Below are 14,826 nucleotides of genomic sequence, written 5' to 3'. Positions count from 1 at the left end.
AGTTGGGCATCGCAAAACAATTTAAATGTTTCACTTGTTTAAAGGTAACAGAATCCACCCACCATAACATAACATATAGTGTGTGGCATAAACAGAGCAGCAGAGCTGCATGGGTGCTGCTCATAGTATGTCTTAATCTAGAGACACCATGGTGTTTATTTCCCACTTCCAGCATGCAGACAAAGCAACGCTGTCTGTGTCAGTAAGAGAACAATGACTCACAGAAACCTTTCTTCACATAAGTAGAAATCGGTGAATCTAATTCTACTAGCACTCTTGAGCAGTTTATATATACATGTAAAAACAGGAACATCAGGCTACTTAGATATATTAGCTAATATTTGAAAATGCATATTAAAAGAAATATTCCCCAGTGCCTAGATAATAGGCCACTGAAGTTGCAGTACACTGCCTGAAACCCTTCTGAATCAGCCACCATTGCTCTGCAATTATTATCTAACTGACAGAGGCTCCACGCAGACACACACACACAAACACACACACACACTAGTATATATAAAATAAAATAGCTGTAAAGCTTTTCAGTGCACATTTTTTTTCTACTCTAAAGTACACTTGTAGTTTTAAGAGGAAACAAAGTGTAATGAATTCATATTTTTGTCTGTTATCGGGGTGAAGGCACTGACCTGTAGGCAGTCTTCTGTTCAGGCTTTCAGACTGAGGCTGTTCTGTGTAGCCTGAGGTAATATTGGGTTATTGTCAGTTGTGTTGAGGCTGAAACATTGTGTAGGCCTGCTTTTTTACAGAAGAAGAAAACTGATCAAGGGTCAGTGAAGAAATCAGTAAATAATTAGACCAATAAGCAGACTCAATAATGGCACTGGTATGAAAATAAAAGCTTGGTTGATAGCCTTGAGCGCAAGAAGGCAATGGATATGTTGTGCAGATATTGAGTGTGTCTAAATTGTAATGCCATTTTCTTGCCAATAGTTGATTTTTTTCCCATATGTTTTCCTGTTTTCATTGTAAAAAGACCTCTTACCGTTGGAATAAGGTAATAAGACAATACAGTGAACACATTTCTGTGCCCTGGAATCTGTACTCATGTTTGTACATCTAATATTCGCAAGATAAATAAATTCCCAGTATTATGAAACCATCAAATCAGAAATTAATAGTGGCCTCATGATAATCACCAATTCTGTTAAAAATTAGTAAATATAACTACACACCTGCACAGACACACAGCCTTGCACAATTTTTTTCAAGTTCAGAAAGCAACTATGTCAGTGCATGAGGCTGACAGATGGTCAGACAGATTGTCAACCACACTGTGTATCTGTGTCCACGCAGTTATTGCTGTTTATTTTCTTATTCATACATTTAAATTTTGTGAGTCTACCTGCTGTTGCCCAGTGCTGCTCAGCCCTGACAGGCATAAGGGAAATCAGCACCTCAGACATCTTTGTGAACATGATAGAGGGAGGAGGAGGTTGGAAAGAGAGAAGAAGGTGGAAAGAGAAGAGTGATTCATTGTATTCATATGTCCCCCCCCCCCCCCTCTTTTAGAAGCCTGTGTCCTTGACAGCAGAGAGCATATGAGAGGAAGAGTGATCGAAAAGATGGAGAAAGAAAGATGGCTTGAGGGAAAAAAAAATTGAAAAACTAAGTAAAGGGAAGTTGTCGAAAAGGCGTCTTTGAAAGAAAAAGCGTAGAACGGACTTGAAGAGGGCGGCATGGTTAGACGATATCTTACAGCGGAGCATGAGATGAACACAAGATAGAGATGGGAAGAAGGGGGGGAGGAAATGAGTGTAGTATAAAATAACAGATAACACTTAAACAACTTGAATTTCAGTGCATTCAGCAGCACCAGCTATTCCTTTTAAGGTGACTTTCACAGCCCTCTGTCTTTCTGCATTTGATGTTTATTGTAAATGTGTTTTCCTTTCTGTGCCATCTTGTCTTGGCATCTTACTGTATAAGTTTAATTAGCCTCTCCTGTGTTGTGTCTTTGAGTGGTTGGGTCTTTATGTGCTGGCAGAGTTTGGGCATTTCTGTTGTTTCTAATGTGCCAGAGTGACAAGCCAAGTTTCCCCTGAAGAATAAAACAAAAACAAATAAGTAAACTGAAATTACCTGAACTGTACTGGATGTGGAGGACCATTGATTAGTATGTTATTTCTCCTCCCTGTCAACTTTGATTATGGAGAAATGCTAGTGATGGCTTTTCTGTCTTTTCTCTCTTTCTCCCACTCTGTCTGATTACAAGGCGTGGGTGGTGTGGAGGTGTTGATTGAGAATTGCAGAGCACATTGTTTACACATTCATGGCTTTTTGAATTGGCCGGCCTCCGGCTCCAAGACACACCAACTCTTGCAAACACAAACCACACACACACACAGACACACACACACACACACACACACAGTCACTTACACACATCTTTTATATATATCACCTATGCAAAGATACCTAACTAAGCCAATCAGCATTTTGAAATAACCTCATTTATATGGACTATAGGGCTCAGCATTAAGTAAACTTACACCTGCAAGTGGAAGTGGCCCATCTGGCCTCTAAGGAAATAACTTAACTAATGTATAAATGGCATACAGAAAACCACAACTGACATTTTGAGGCTTCTCAGCTACCCAGATCATCCTTTTCTAAAGACGTACATGCAGTCATTGCTACAATGTTGGCTACAGTTACTACAGAATCCTGTATGCTCACTATGAAGTATTTGTATGTGTACAGTATGTGTATATACGCTTGAAAATGCACATTTTGCTTACTGTACTTGCTTAGTCAATTTCTTTTAAATTAACAAAATTTGCTTAAACTGATGAGAGAGAAGCCACCCATCCCCAAAATAATAATAATAAAAAAAAAATATGCCATTTTAAACATTTAGTGCAGTACAGATGTTGACAGAGTGAATCATTTTACAGCTGGGGCCCATACTGATTTTTCCCCTTGAATTTGCTTATGTATACATGTTTTGGATAACAGTTTTGTTGCAAAGATTCTTAGAAAGCTAACATGGTCTGACCTGAGACACACCATGAAAAAGCAGTTTGATAAAGAGGGGCTAAAAGGATTTTATTACCACCTCTCAAGAAACAAGAGCAAAACAAGAAAAGGAAGCAATCACAGCAGGAAGCTTGCTTTTCAGAAAAGCTGCAGTTGCTTACCTGCGTTTTTATGTACTTTTTTCTTCTTAGGTGTGTAAATGCATGTTAATGCATGTGTGATCTTTAGCTTTTTTTCTACATGTGTGTTTATATATGGGAACCAGGTATGCCTGAACAAGGGCACCGTAACAGCCTCCAATCTGAGTTAAAACTAAGGTGAAACTGGTAAAGCAGCATGAAGAGATACATGCACACACACATGCAAGTACACAAGGATGCACACTTTTGGCTTCTCTCTCTCGCGCTCTCTCTCATTCTGCAAAAGGATGGGGGAACAGTGCCACCTTGTGGTTCAGTATGTGTTCATATACAGTATAAAAACTGAGAAAATCTACAGTGTGTCAATTGTTAATGTTGCATGGGGTGATAAAACTCAAACACATGTGTATGTGTTTGTGTCACTATGTGTATTTGTATGGTCCTAAAGTGGCTTCTTGTCTCTCAGTCAGACGTTTGGCAGCAATATCAACTTGAGAGTCAAGGTCAAACACACACACACACACACACACACACACACACACACACACAGGCACACACACACACACAGGCACACAAGTGGACACACACAGACCATCTGCTCAGGAAGCAGTTCTGGGGAGCATGCTGCAGACCTGTGTGTCACTGCAATGTCACATCTGTGTGTGTGTGTGTGTGTGTGTGTGTGTGTGTGTGTGTGTGTGTGTGTGTGTGTGTGTGTGTGTATGTGTGTGTGTGTATATTCACTGCATAGTCAACCATGTCACTACTGATCACCTGTTATTGTTCTGTGTCTTCTTGTCTTTCTCTCTTGCTGTCTTTATGCTGTGGTCTCTTGACGGGGCAGAAATGAGATAAACAGGTTAAGTTGTTGGTGAGTCTTTTATTTTGAAAAGACCAGATGCCACAATAGTTATACAACTAGAAGACTTACAAAAACACTTTAGTGTTGCTGGGCAACAGTCTATTCCAGCCTGTGAAGAAGTTTTTGCACTTTGGCTAGCAACATTTTTATTAACCTTAAATAAAAATCTAACATAATTAACCTTTTGCTGAGATTTGATATCTAAGTTTATAATGGTTGCTAGGTTCTTTAACCTTTTGATTTCAGCACTAGAATGACAGCAGAGGAAAACAATCGTTTTAACTTCAGAAAAAAGAAACCTCAAATTCTGCTCTTTCGAATCACATTTGAATCACATTTACACAGCTAAAATCTAGCTGCATTGTTACTTTTTAAATATTGTTTCCACTTAAAGCAGGAGAAATGAGAGGAGAAGTGGTTTGTTTGCTTGATTGTCTTTTGCTTTCTTGAAAGGATTCAGAAATAACAGTAAGGGAAGCCTTTTTTTTCCCTTTTTTTTTTAACTTTACTCCAAACATTTGATCCTTATGATTCTAAGTGTGATATTATCCCTTTATTTTGGTTGCCTAACTGAGAACATTGAAGTTGTATTTATATCTGTAAGGATCCCCACCACCATCACCACAAAAAAAGAAAAGAAAAACAGAAAACAAACTTCTATTATCATTTCTCTTGCAGTCAGTGAAAAAGCATTTCTCTTTCTGTTTCAGCTAGATATTGAAAACCGTAATATCAAAAGCATGTGTTGGCACCAAAGAATTTAATTTAACACAAATATTTTTTTCTGTATGCTCTTGTCAGAAACATATTTGTATTTTCTGCTGTTCATCTGTTGCTAAAATCAGACAGGTAAAGCATACATGGACATTACTGCACTGCTTGTTTTATAATAGCCTTTAAAACCGAATATAAATCTTGTTTTCTTTCTGTAAAATTGCTGATTAGCTTCTTGTTGATTGGCTAATTGGCTAATTGTTTCAGCTCTGGCTGTTTTAGATCAGACTATATGCCATATACAGTAGTTGAGGATCTGAAGCCTCTCTATTGTTTTCCAAAGAAAACTTGTGTGTCTGCATTCAAATAAACACAGATTGATTCAGAACCAAATTACCATTTTTTCTGAATATACTGTATTTATTGCAGAGCAAAAGTAGACACACTCACTTCAATGTAAACATGTTCTCTGTCCAAAGCAGCAGTACTTAAGCTGTGATTTTTTTCAGACATAGACTGAGGCTGTATCTCTCACACACACACACACACACACACAGTACAACACTGTGCTGCCTGCTGACCCATGTAGGCAGTGCTGTCATAACATCCCTAGCAAACTTGCAAGCCTCTGAGCCTGTAGCTAGGCTAAACACCAGTATGACAGGCTCAGTGCAGAGATGCCCCAGAGTTCAGACCATCGCACCCACCTGTCTGCTACTGGAAATTACTACAGTGCGCAGGTGTATTGTACAAGAAGCTGTCTCCTCGCCCACAGTGTACCACCCCGATTACTGTGCGTCTCTGAGAACCGGTGTGCCGGTGAATAAACTGTTGTCGGTTTTGTGTGTGTTTCTAAACCCTGGTGTGTTTGTGTCGGGGTGACAAGCTGGTGTGTCTACAGAGAATGTGGTAATAAGTACAGTTGACGGCCATGTCAGGAGGTAGTGGGTGTCAACAGATAAAACTGTTTGTATTTAGGCCTGGTTTCGGTACACTGTCGCTTCTGTCTTCCCCCCTGTCACCTTGTGTCTCTTTCTATAGCTCTCTCTTCCTCTTCTCCCAATCTTTTTTTTTTTTCTTCAAATATGCTACCATCCAATCTCTTTCCTTTTCCTGTTCCCCCAGCCCCTCCCTTCTTCTCCTGTTTTCTGCGAGCATGTGCAAGATGCTGTATGATGAGACTGGTCTCTGCTGATGAAGCGTGTGTGTTTATATATGTGCGTCTCACAGCATGATGACACTCGTCTTTGCTGATGAAGCCAGTGAGTGCGTGTCCATGTGCGTGTTCTTATTTGTGTGTGTTTGTTGTGCGTGGTGCCGCATGATGAGACTGGTCTTTGCTGATGAAGCTTCGGTCTCAAGTCTCTGCAGACCTTTCCTCATTACCAGAGGAAAGACAAATGCACTGCTCTGGAGACAGCAGGAACGGAGGGAGCCTGAAAGAGGCAGAAGAGTGTATTAAGATTAAATCCACACTAAGCCATCTCACTTTTGAAAACACCATTTACTTGCGAAGATGACGCGCATCAGTGCTGGCTGTCACAGGTTGTTTTTGTTAAGATACATTTTCTTTCACCCTTTGGCTTGGCAAGCTTAGATACTGTTTAGTTCTAGTGCAGCTAAGACTGGGCAAGACACCTCATGGTTGCCAGCTGTGGTACTAACATGCTTTCTGGCTCACAAGTCTTCCAGAATCACTGCAGTCAGAAATTACTACTTTCAGAGCAGTGAGAAGATTTACAAAAGAGCAACTTAAAAAAGTAAAACTGACTTGGCTTACAGCTTTTCCTGGAGACAGGAAGCAGGCTGTCCTACAGCTGAATGCCTCATCTTGAAAGGTGGAAAAACAAAATCACTGTGAGGATTGCTGAGGTTTCAAAAGGTTTGGGATCCATTAGTTTATATTACCTGAAGAATAGGATGAGTTTTTTTTTTTTTTGGTCAGGAAAACAGCAGAACTGAACCAGCATCTGGTAAGAAGTGGGTAAGACTGCTGAAGAAGCACAAAATAATGACTGTTACTGATCTGCTGCTTTGATGTTGAATCACTCTTTATATTTATGTCTGGGGAAAAAAACTGAGCTTAAAAGCATGTATCTTGCTAACGGCACATTAAAAATGGTGAATCAGATGGACCAGAAGGCTGACGTGCCACCAATGAGGATTATATCACAAAAAGCTGATCTATACCTGAGGTTACCTTTAAAGACTATTCCTCCTTTCAGGTTCTTTTTGTGAGTTTTCTACGACCTCTTTTCATGTGTCAAAATGCCAAAAACGTGCATTATTATTTTAAATGTGGAAGTAATATAAAAGACAATAGAGCTGAAAAGAAAGTCAAAAGCTCTGTTGTTGGTGTCAGTAGGTATTTGTTACTGCAGCAACAAGCTTTAGATTCCAGCTTATGAAGAGGTTGATCTGCCGACTCTCCCATTATTCCTCCTCCTCCTTCTCTACCTCATCATCATTCCCCCTCTAACTAATGTGTTGTTCCAAATGTGCTGACAGAGGCAGCCTGTAATGGCCTTAATATTGTGCATGCTGGAAATTAGAGGAAATGAATTGTGCCAAATCCTTTCTTTTTCTCACTTTTCTTCTCTCTCGTCTTTTTCATTCTACACCTCTCTTCTTTTCTTCTTTCCCCTTCACTTCTGTGCCATTGACATACATATATGTCCTGTACCTCATCCTCACATCATAAATTGACTGAATATTCTTTGATGAGGAGGGGGAAGGGGAAGTTAATTAAAATTTAATAGAGCACACTATAGAGGGATGTTGATGCTTACACACACACACACACACACACACACACACACACAAAATCTACTAAAAGCTGATTATAACCCTTATAGATGGAACCTCTGGAGGAAGCAGGTGGAGTAAACGTGTGTGTCGAGGAGGAGGTGTGAGGAAGGGGTCCATACAATCTTTAACGATAATGGCCATCAAAATAAAGTCTGAAAAAACAAGAATGCTGAAAGCGTGTTTGTGTGTGTATGTGTGTGTGAGTGTTATTATGTGTGTGTTTCACTAGGGGTTCTTTCTTGATGGTGGGGCGCTGAGAGATTTTAATCTTATTAACAGCCCTTACTCTGTTTGGCAAATGGCCTTCCAACTGCTTGGGTAATGAACTGTTTGAAAGTGTTTTCAGCACACACTAACATACATCACTCAGGCACATGGGTAGATAGGCACACACAGTTACACACAGACACACCTTAAGCTTTCTCTGGCTTAACCGGCCCACTTCCATCTGCATTGAACAGAGACCTGAAGCTTTATGCACACTGAACAGCCAGCAGACAGTTTAGCACTGTGACTGTTTTGATAATTAGATGGTACAAAACAGACATCAAAACACTGTTAACCAAAAAGTTGGGAAGCTTACAAAGCATTTAAGGATGTTTGACTGAAAATTGTATAAGGCAACGTATCAGATGTTAAAACAGGGGAATTAATTTTGCTTCTTTAAAAACAGTATGTTTGTTTTGAATTTGAATCCTGCGACACACACACACACACAAAAAAAAACTGGTGGAACATCTAACAGCTAATTAGATTAATTAGCAATAAGTTAGTATGATTTAGTCAACAAAGAGCACACCAGAAAGGCTGAGTCGTCAAGAAGTAGATAATGGGGAGAGAGCTGCACAGGCAAATGTTCAGCAGTGTAAGAAAAATTAAGTTAATTAAGTAAACAGATTCAGAAAGTCCACAAACTGCCTGTCAGGGACAAAGCTGAAAAAGGGTATTAAATGGTTGTGATGTTTATGGACATCAGACAAGAAAGGAATTCTTGAAAATGAACTGAGGCAATGTGGAAAACTGTCCTGAGGTCAGTTGGTTGGAAATCATACATACTGCTAAAAAAGGAGACGATCTTATTATCAGACAAAAATTTAAGCAAAACCCTCAAATTCTCAATTTTGAGATGTCTTCGTACTAAATAGTGGCTATTCTGGAGGCTGTTGGGGCCTTAGGCAAAATTCACAAGGGGCCCGTCCAACCAGCATTCATCACTGTTATGTTATAATCTGACACCACCCTCAACAACGGTCCAATAAACCACCAGGTAAAACATTACTTTAGGAATGGCAGAGACCATGTTTATTTCAGTCACAGCGCCCAAGACCAAACTGACTTGTTAAAGTGTTGATAACTGGAACTCCTAGCTTCTGTGTTCTTTCAGCCCCGACTGTCACTCCTGGCTCTGCACACTTAACTCAGCCACGTCACAGTCAACAGAGCTGGACACACTAGCTGCGCTGCTAGCTAAGTCAACTAATGTTAAACATCAAGGCTACACTAGCAGCATTTATCATTTGGTTTCTTTTTCTAACTACCAGATGGATAACTCCTCTTTATTTTGATTTAGGATCATTTGGGATTTTTTTTTCTTTCTCTAAATGAATCACTGCAGTATGAATTGTAGTTGCTATTACACTATAGTTAAATCTATAGTCACAGCATTGAATAAATATTTTTTCAATTTTCTCGTCATCTGCTGCATTAATGGAGGGACTCCATATCTGCACTGCTACCTTTGCTATTGTATCAGACAAATGGGCTCTTAGACTAAAGAAAACTGTCCAAATAACACTGAGTTGTCAGCACGGGTGCTGTTTATCGCTCGCTGTGTGTTGAAGTTTTTAACGGCAGTCTACCTGAAACATTCTTAATAATTAAACCCTACACAGTCACCACATACTGTACTGATAGACACACATTCACATTACCGAGTAAAATTGCACTCTCCACTCAGCTTTACCTCCATGTCTTTGGAATCACACACCATAGCAAATAACTTTGTCTAAAACTAACAACATAAATGTTTACTACACAGATGTTTACGGTTGTTATGTCTCTGCCTCTTTAGAAAATTACGCTGAGTCAATTTCAAGAAGTCGGGTACAGTTTTTGGTTTTCTGTGCTCTGTTCAAAACAGTTCGGTTAATCAGATCTGCCTTCCATTCGGACTTAAGGATGGCAGTTTGAAAGAGAAAGCCTTCTGTTCAAAGTGCCTCATTTCAACAAATAAAATGACCGTGTTTATGGTTATATTTGTTTATCCTATTATATCAAATAATCAGGGAATTTGCCTCGTGTGCGTCGTAAACGCTGGGTCTAGAGAATGAAATGGGATTGCTCTTGAGCTAGCGTTTTGTTTCAGATACTGCATAGATAAGAAACTGAAACCCATCTTTCTTCCCCCCCTTTTTTTTTCCTCATCTATCTCACCTCCAGTTAAGGAGTGGACTAGTGTTAGTGTTGACAACCATCTTTACAAAATGAGCTTAGGAATGAAAACATAAAAAAGTACAGGATAGAGAGGGCGACAGAATGCAGATGCTTCAACGATCAAGGGCATCACTTGTCGAGGGAGACCAAAAACCAGATATTATGCACCCCTGCTTCATTCTCATTTCTTTAGTCGTCCTTCTTTTTTCCTTTCTTTTACCAACTCTATCTTATTTGTTCTAACCTTTCCATTACTCTTTCCAGGTCTTTTTTCTTTTGTTGAATCTCCAAAATGACAGCTGATAAAACACCTTGGAACAGAAGCTCCCTAAGTGCTCATTAACGCCTCGTTAGCATAGCAAATGAACATCTCAAGAAAGGAACGGGTCTGGGATGGGTGGTGAAGCTAAACAAATGAGTCAAAGGATCTTTTCTTGTCTTTTTACTGAGCCATATCAGAAAGATCTGAATCCATATACTTCCAACTTCTTCTGGCACAACAGAGCTTAACCCTTTTAAACCACATTTAATTATATATTTACATCGCAGCCACATAAGGAGTGGTTTGAACATCGGTGGCTCTAACATTGTTTGCTCAGTCACAACACCCCTGGTGTCTCTCTTCAGCCTAACAATTTCAGCTTTGCAATTATCTCTCTACACTTAAGAGCTGCTCCCACAAAGCAGCAGAAGGCTCTGCTGCTGACTGACCACCACCTGTCCTTGGCCAATATGTCTTGTGTAGTAAACAGTCAAGAATTATTCAGTGTATTCATGGGGCCCACAGAACCAGGATGTTGCTAAAATACACTGCTTCTGCTGTGACATTGGGAGAAAAACTGTGTTGAACCGAATATAAAAAGTGAAAGAGAGAGAAAGCATAGTTTTGGCTGTTTGATCTAATTTCTTTCTATATTGCAGCATGGCTAACTGTTCTGCTAACAAAGCCTCTGTGCTTTAAATCTTTAGATTTTTTTTTTCTCATGCAGAGCTTCAGAAGAGTTGCTAACATGGCCTTAATGTTGTCCATACTCCTGTGTATTAGCTTACCTCCAGGCCCTCTTTGCACAGGAATGTGTATTTTGTGTTTATGACAAGCTACGCTCCTACCGAAATCCATATTAATGGGCTAGTACTGTAAGTTGATACTAATGATTTATACAGTCTATGTTTACATGCATACAAGAGGTCAACCCTTAATAAAAATCTCTTTAAAAATAGTGTGTTCAAAACATACACACATTCTCGCTTCTCTTATCTTTGGCATATTTGATCTGTATGTGTATTGTTCTGGTCCGCAGGTGAATGTGTGTTTTATTCAGCAATACCTGCTCTCGTTTTGTGCTCCTGAATTATCATTGTGTACTTCACGGTCTTTTTCAAATGGCCCATTGAGGTATTCGGCCCTGGTTAAAGAGCTGTTAATTCCACACACGTCTCTTTCGTCTTTTGGTTCTGTCAACAGCATTTCATTAGAATAGTCTCAGTAGTTTGTAGCTGGTGAATGGCCCCCCCCCCCCACACACCTTTAAGTCCCAGTGGCAGCAGGTTTAGGTCCTTGAAGCCCTTTTTAAGAAAATTGGTGCTGACAGCAACAGCAGTAAGTGTGGCTTCTGTGTTTTCCCTTTGTTCTTGTTGTTCTTTTTGATTCAGCTCTGAAAAAAATGAATAACAGAGGATTATAAAGTATTATTGTTCCATGTAGCTTTTTCTCTCTCCCCTCTGCTTTCTCTTGATTATGTCCTCAAGGACGTTATGTATTCAGTACCGTTTGTTTGTCTGCTAGCAGGATTACAAAAAAACTACAAGGTTGTTATTTATGAAAGTTGGTGGTGAAGCGGTGCATGGATAAAGAAGATACCCCATTAAATTTTGATGTCTACAGTTTAGCAGCACCATTATTGGGTGTCTGAGTGTTTATGAATGTAATGTATGAACCTTTTTCCAATTTTCACTAACTAGATACCGCCAGTTGGATTGACACATTTTTATAATCTCTTCATTGAAATGACGTTGAAAATATATGTTGAAATTTTTGGCAGTATTGTTTGCAAATTGACTTCTTATAGAAGAGTGGACAATTGCCTTGGAGGAAGTCTGCACACTCTGATTTCCTCTCTTGTACCTTTTCTTTACTCATTTTGTCTTCCCACTTATTTTGATGATTTATAATCTTTCCTTATCTTTCTTTCTCCTTTTAGGCAGTACTATGAGATGCTGTATAACACTGCAGATGAGCTGCTGAACCTGGTGGTGGACCAGGGTGTCCGCTACACAGAGCTGGAGTACATCAATGCCCTTTCCTTACTCCATCGCAGTCAGACAGGTGTAGGGGACCTGAGCACCCAAAACATCCGACTTCAGAGGCTGAAGGAGATCATCTGTGAGCAGGCTGCCATTAAACAGGCCACCAAAGATAAGAAGATCACCACAGTGTAATGTTAAAGCAGGACGTGGATTTCAGAGGGGAATAACCGATGAAAGGGAACAGCGATGCATTTTTTTGGTCCGATAAGCTCTGTCCGGCATGTTTTTGTTTGTTTCAGCTCTTTCAAATTTCTGTTGCACGAATACATGTATATGGGTCATATTTTCAAGACTACAGCGTGTTTATGGTGTTGCAGGGCGCACAATATTTGAGATTTTGGTTAAAAAATCCAAATAGATGCTTGCTCTAGAAATGAGATTGTGAAAATCTGTTATTCGAGAGTGTCATCTGCATTTCTTTTTTCCTAAAGATGATGAAACACTTTAGTCAAGTGTTGACAGACAGATGTAGATTATTTTCACTTATATAAGCAAGAGCACACTGACCCGTTCTTGGGAAGGGAGGCAAAAACCTACATGACTGTAAACCTTGCAGGTCTATTGGCCCATTTATTTATGACATAAAGTAACTTATATTGTCAATTTCCACTATTTAAATCACATAATAAATGCAGCACACACACCCAGACTCTTAACAGTCCTTTGCTCACTATGACTACAGCTCCAGATAAAAGGCGATTGTCTTGGACACTCACCCGAACTTAGTCCCCATCTCATCTCATTTTCCTATTAGATCTAAACTGCTGCTCTCAATTACACCTCTATCTCTCCTCTCCTGGCAGCCCCATGGGCCCACTGATTCTGTCTGCAATAACAGATGCCAGATTAGACTGTCTGAATGAGGCCACATCTTCCGCCTGCTGCCAATTTGGGTTGGCCTCCTATGATTTCCCTAGCTGACGATTGTATCATAGCTATGGTTGTTAAAAATCTGTTATCTTTTTTCTTATAGTCCATGCAGTAAACTCGTGCAACTATTGTGAAAAGTTGCGAGTCAGTTAACATGTTATTTTGCAAATTGGACGAAAGATACCACAGTGGAATGATCGTGCACTTTTTGTGTTAAGGCATGTGTGTGGCAGCACATTTCTTCTGCTGTACTAGCTGAACAAATCAAAACTATGCAATGCTGAATCTTTATTTTGCCATCCCCACTACATGTGCTCAAGTCCTGTAAATTGAACTAAATGTATAAACTCAAGAGACGATCACAAATCATTCCCTTCCCCACAATCCTCCTTGTTTTTAGTTCATTAACTTGGGGGGGAAAAGTACTTAACGAGAGGAGGAGAGGGGAATGGGAGCCTTGTCAATACACTGGGCCCAGCTCTGGTCTCCCTGAAGCCCACAGAGCAATCCATCATAATGACACATAGGCTGGGATCGATGGGAAAACAACTGCGGAGCTGCTGAGTGGTTCGCCTACCACTCTGAAACGTACACTTGGTGTAAAATCTAAAATCTGCTCATTCATCTGTTCACTTCAGAGCTACTTTTGCAATGTTATACATGGAAAACTTTATTTCAATGCTAAATGACTGTGTCAGGGCCGCGCCATTCACAGATGCTGTTAGACTGCTAACAGCATCTGTTATGCTGCACAAATATAGCCCATAAAAATCTGGAATAATACCCTTATATGTGAGTGATAACTACTTGTGTCCATCCTTTTTATTCATGAATTACACTTGTAAAAAGGTTCTTTTACAGTTACTCCTAGCTCACCTGCTTTTCTTTGCAATCGGCTTGAATTTTGCACATCTGTTTATGGGACTAATTTTATGTTTTGCATATTGAATTCCAATACATTAAACTGCTTTAGTGTTATAAAAGGATTACTAGTTTATCTGGTTCTCAAGTGTCATAAATGCTCTGAAATTTGTGTCTTCTAAATGAAACATTCATGATTTGACAGTGCGCACACTAAAAATAAATTCTTCAAATTCCAGTCTTCTTTTGTGTACTTTTCTGTCCTTGCATTGTTACAAAACAATCACATTTTCCACTGCTAAGCTTCCAGGAGTTCATACACACAATGACCTTCCACACATGACAGTCTGTCACTGTTTTTAAGTAGTGGGAATGTTTCTGCCAAGACAGATCCAAAACACGCACTCGAGGATTTACTTAACCTGACAGGTGCAATGTGTTGTGTGGCATAGCTTTAAGTGTGAGTCATATTGGAATCAGAAAATTAAATACAACATACCATGTGAAGGCTTTTGTTGTTATGAGAATTTGAAAGTCTAAATGTGTTAGCACTGCCCTGAATGGTGTCCTGGCTGGCTCAAAAAAACAAATGGAAAGGAAAGAGTAGACATCACATGTCTGCATGTAAAGAATTTGTATATTTTAAAGGGATTAAAGGCATAAGCAGCTGAAATTATATGTGTATTGATAACAAAAATCACCTTTTTGCAATCAAATTTATTAACAAAACAAGCATGAAGAGGCTCTCATTGAAAGGCTTGTGTTTATTTTGTAATACTTTTTCTAAAAAATGCCCCCCCCCCCCCCCCCCCCCCATATTTTTTATGAAACTAA

General features: G+C 39.5%; 1 protein-coding gene across 3 annotated transcripts in view; it reads left to right on the top strand.

The window, feature by feature from the left end:
* exoc4 (exocyst complex component 4) overlaps positions 1–14,230 on the top strand; it is a 140,828-nt gene extending 126,598 nt beyond the window's left edge. For all 3 annotated transcript variants that reach the window (XM_030719819.1, XM_030719818.1, XM_030719817.1), the window contains exon 20: positions 12,156–14,230. In XM_030719819.1, coding sequence (XP_030575679.1) covers positions 12,156–12,393 — 238 coding nt within the window. In that variant the 3' untranslated portion in view covers positions 12,394–14,230. The remainder of the gene's footprint in view (positions 1–12,155) is intronic.
* The last annotated feature ends 596 nt before the right edge of the window (positions 14,231–14,826 follow it).

Source organism: Archocentrus centrarchus, chromosome 23, assembly GCF_007364275.1.
Source record: "Archocentrus centrarchus isolate MPI-CPG fArcCen1 chromosome 23, fArcCen1, whole genome shotgun sequence".
Lineage (NCBI taxonomy): Eukaryota > Metazoa > Chordata > Actinopteri > Cichliformes > Cichlidae > Archocentrus > Archocentrus centrarchus.
Note: the sequence above shows the minus strand (reverse complement) of the source record. Positions and strands in the feature narration are given on the sequence as shown.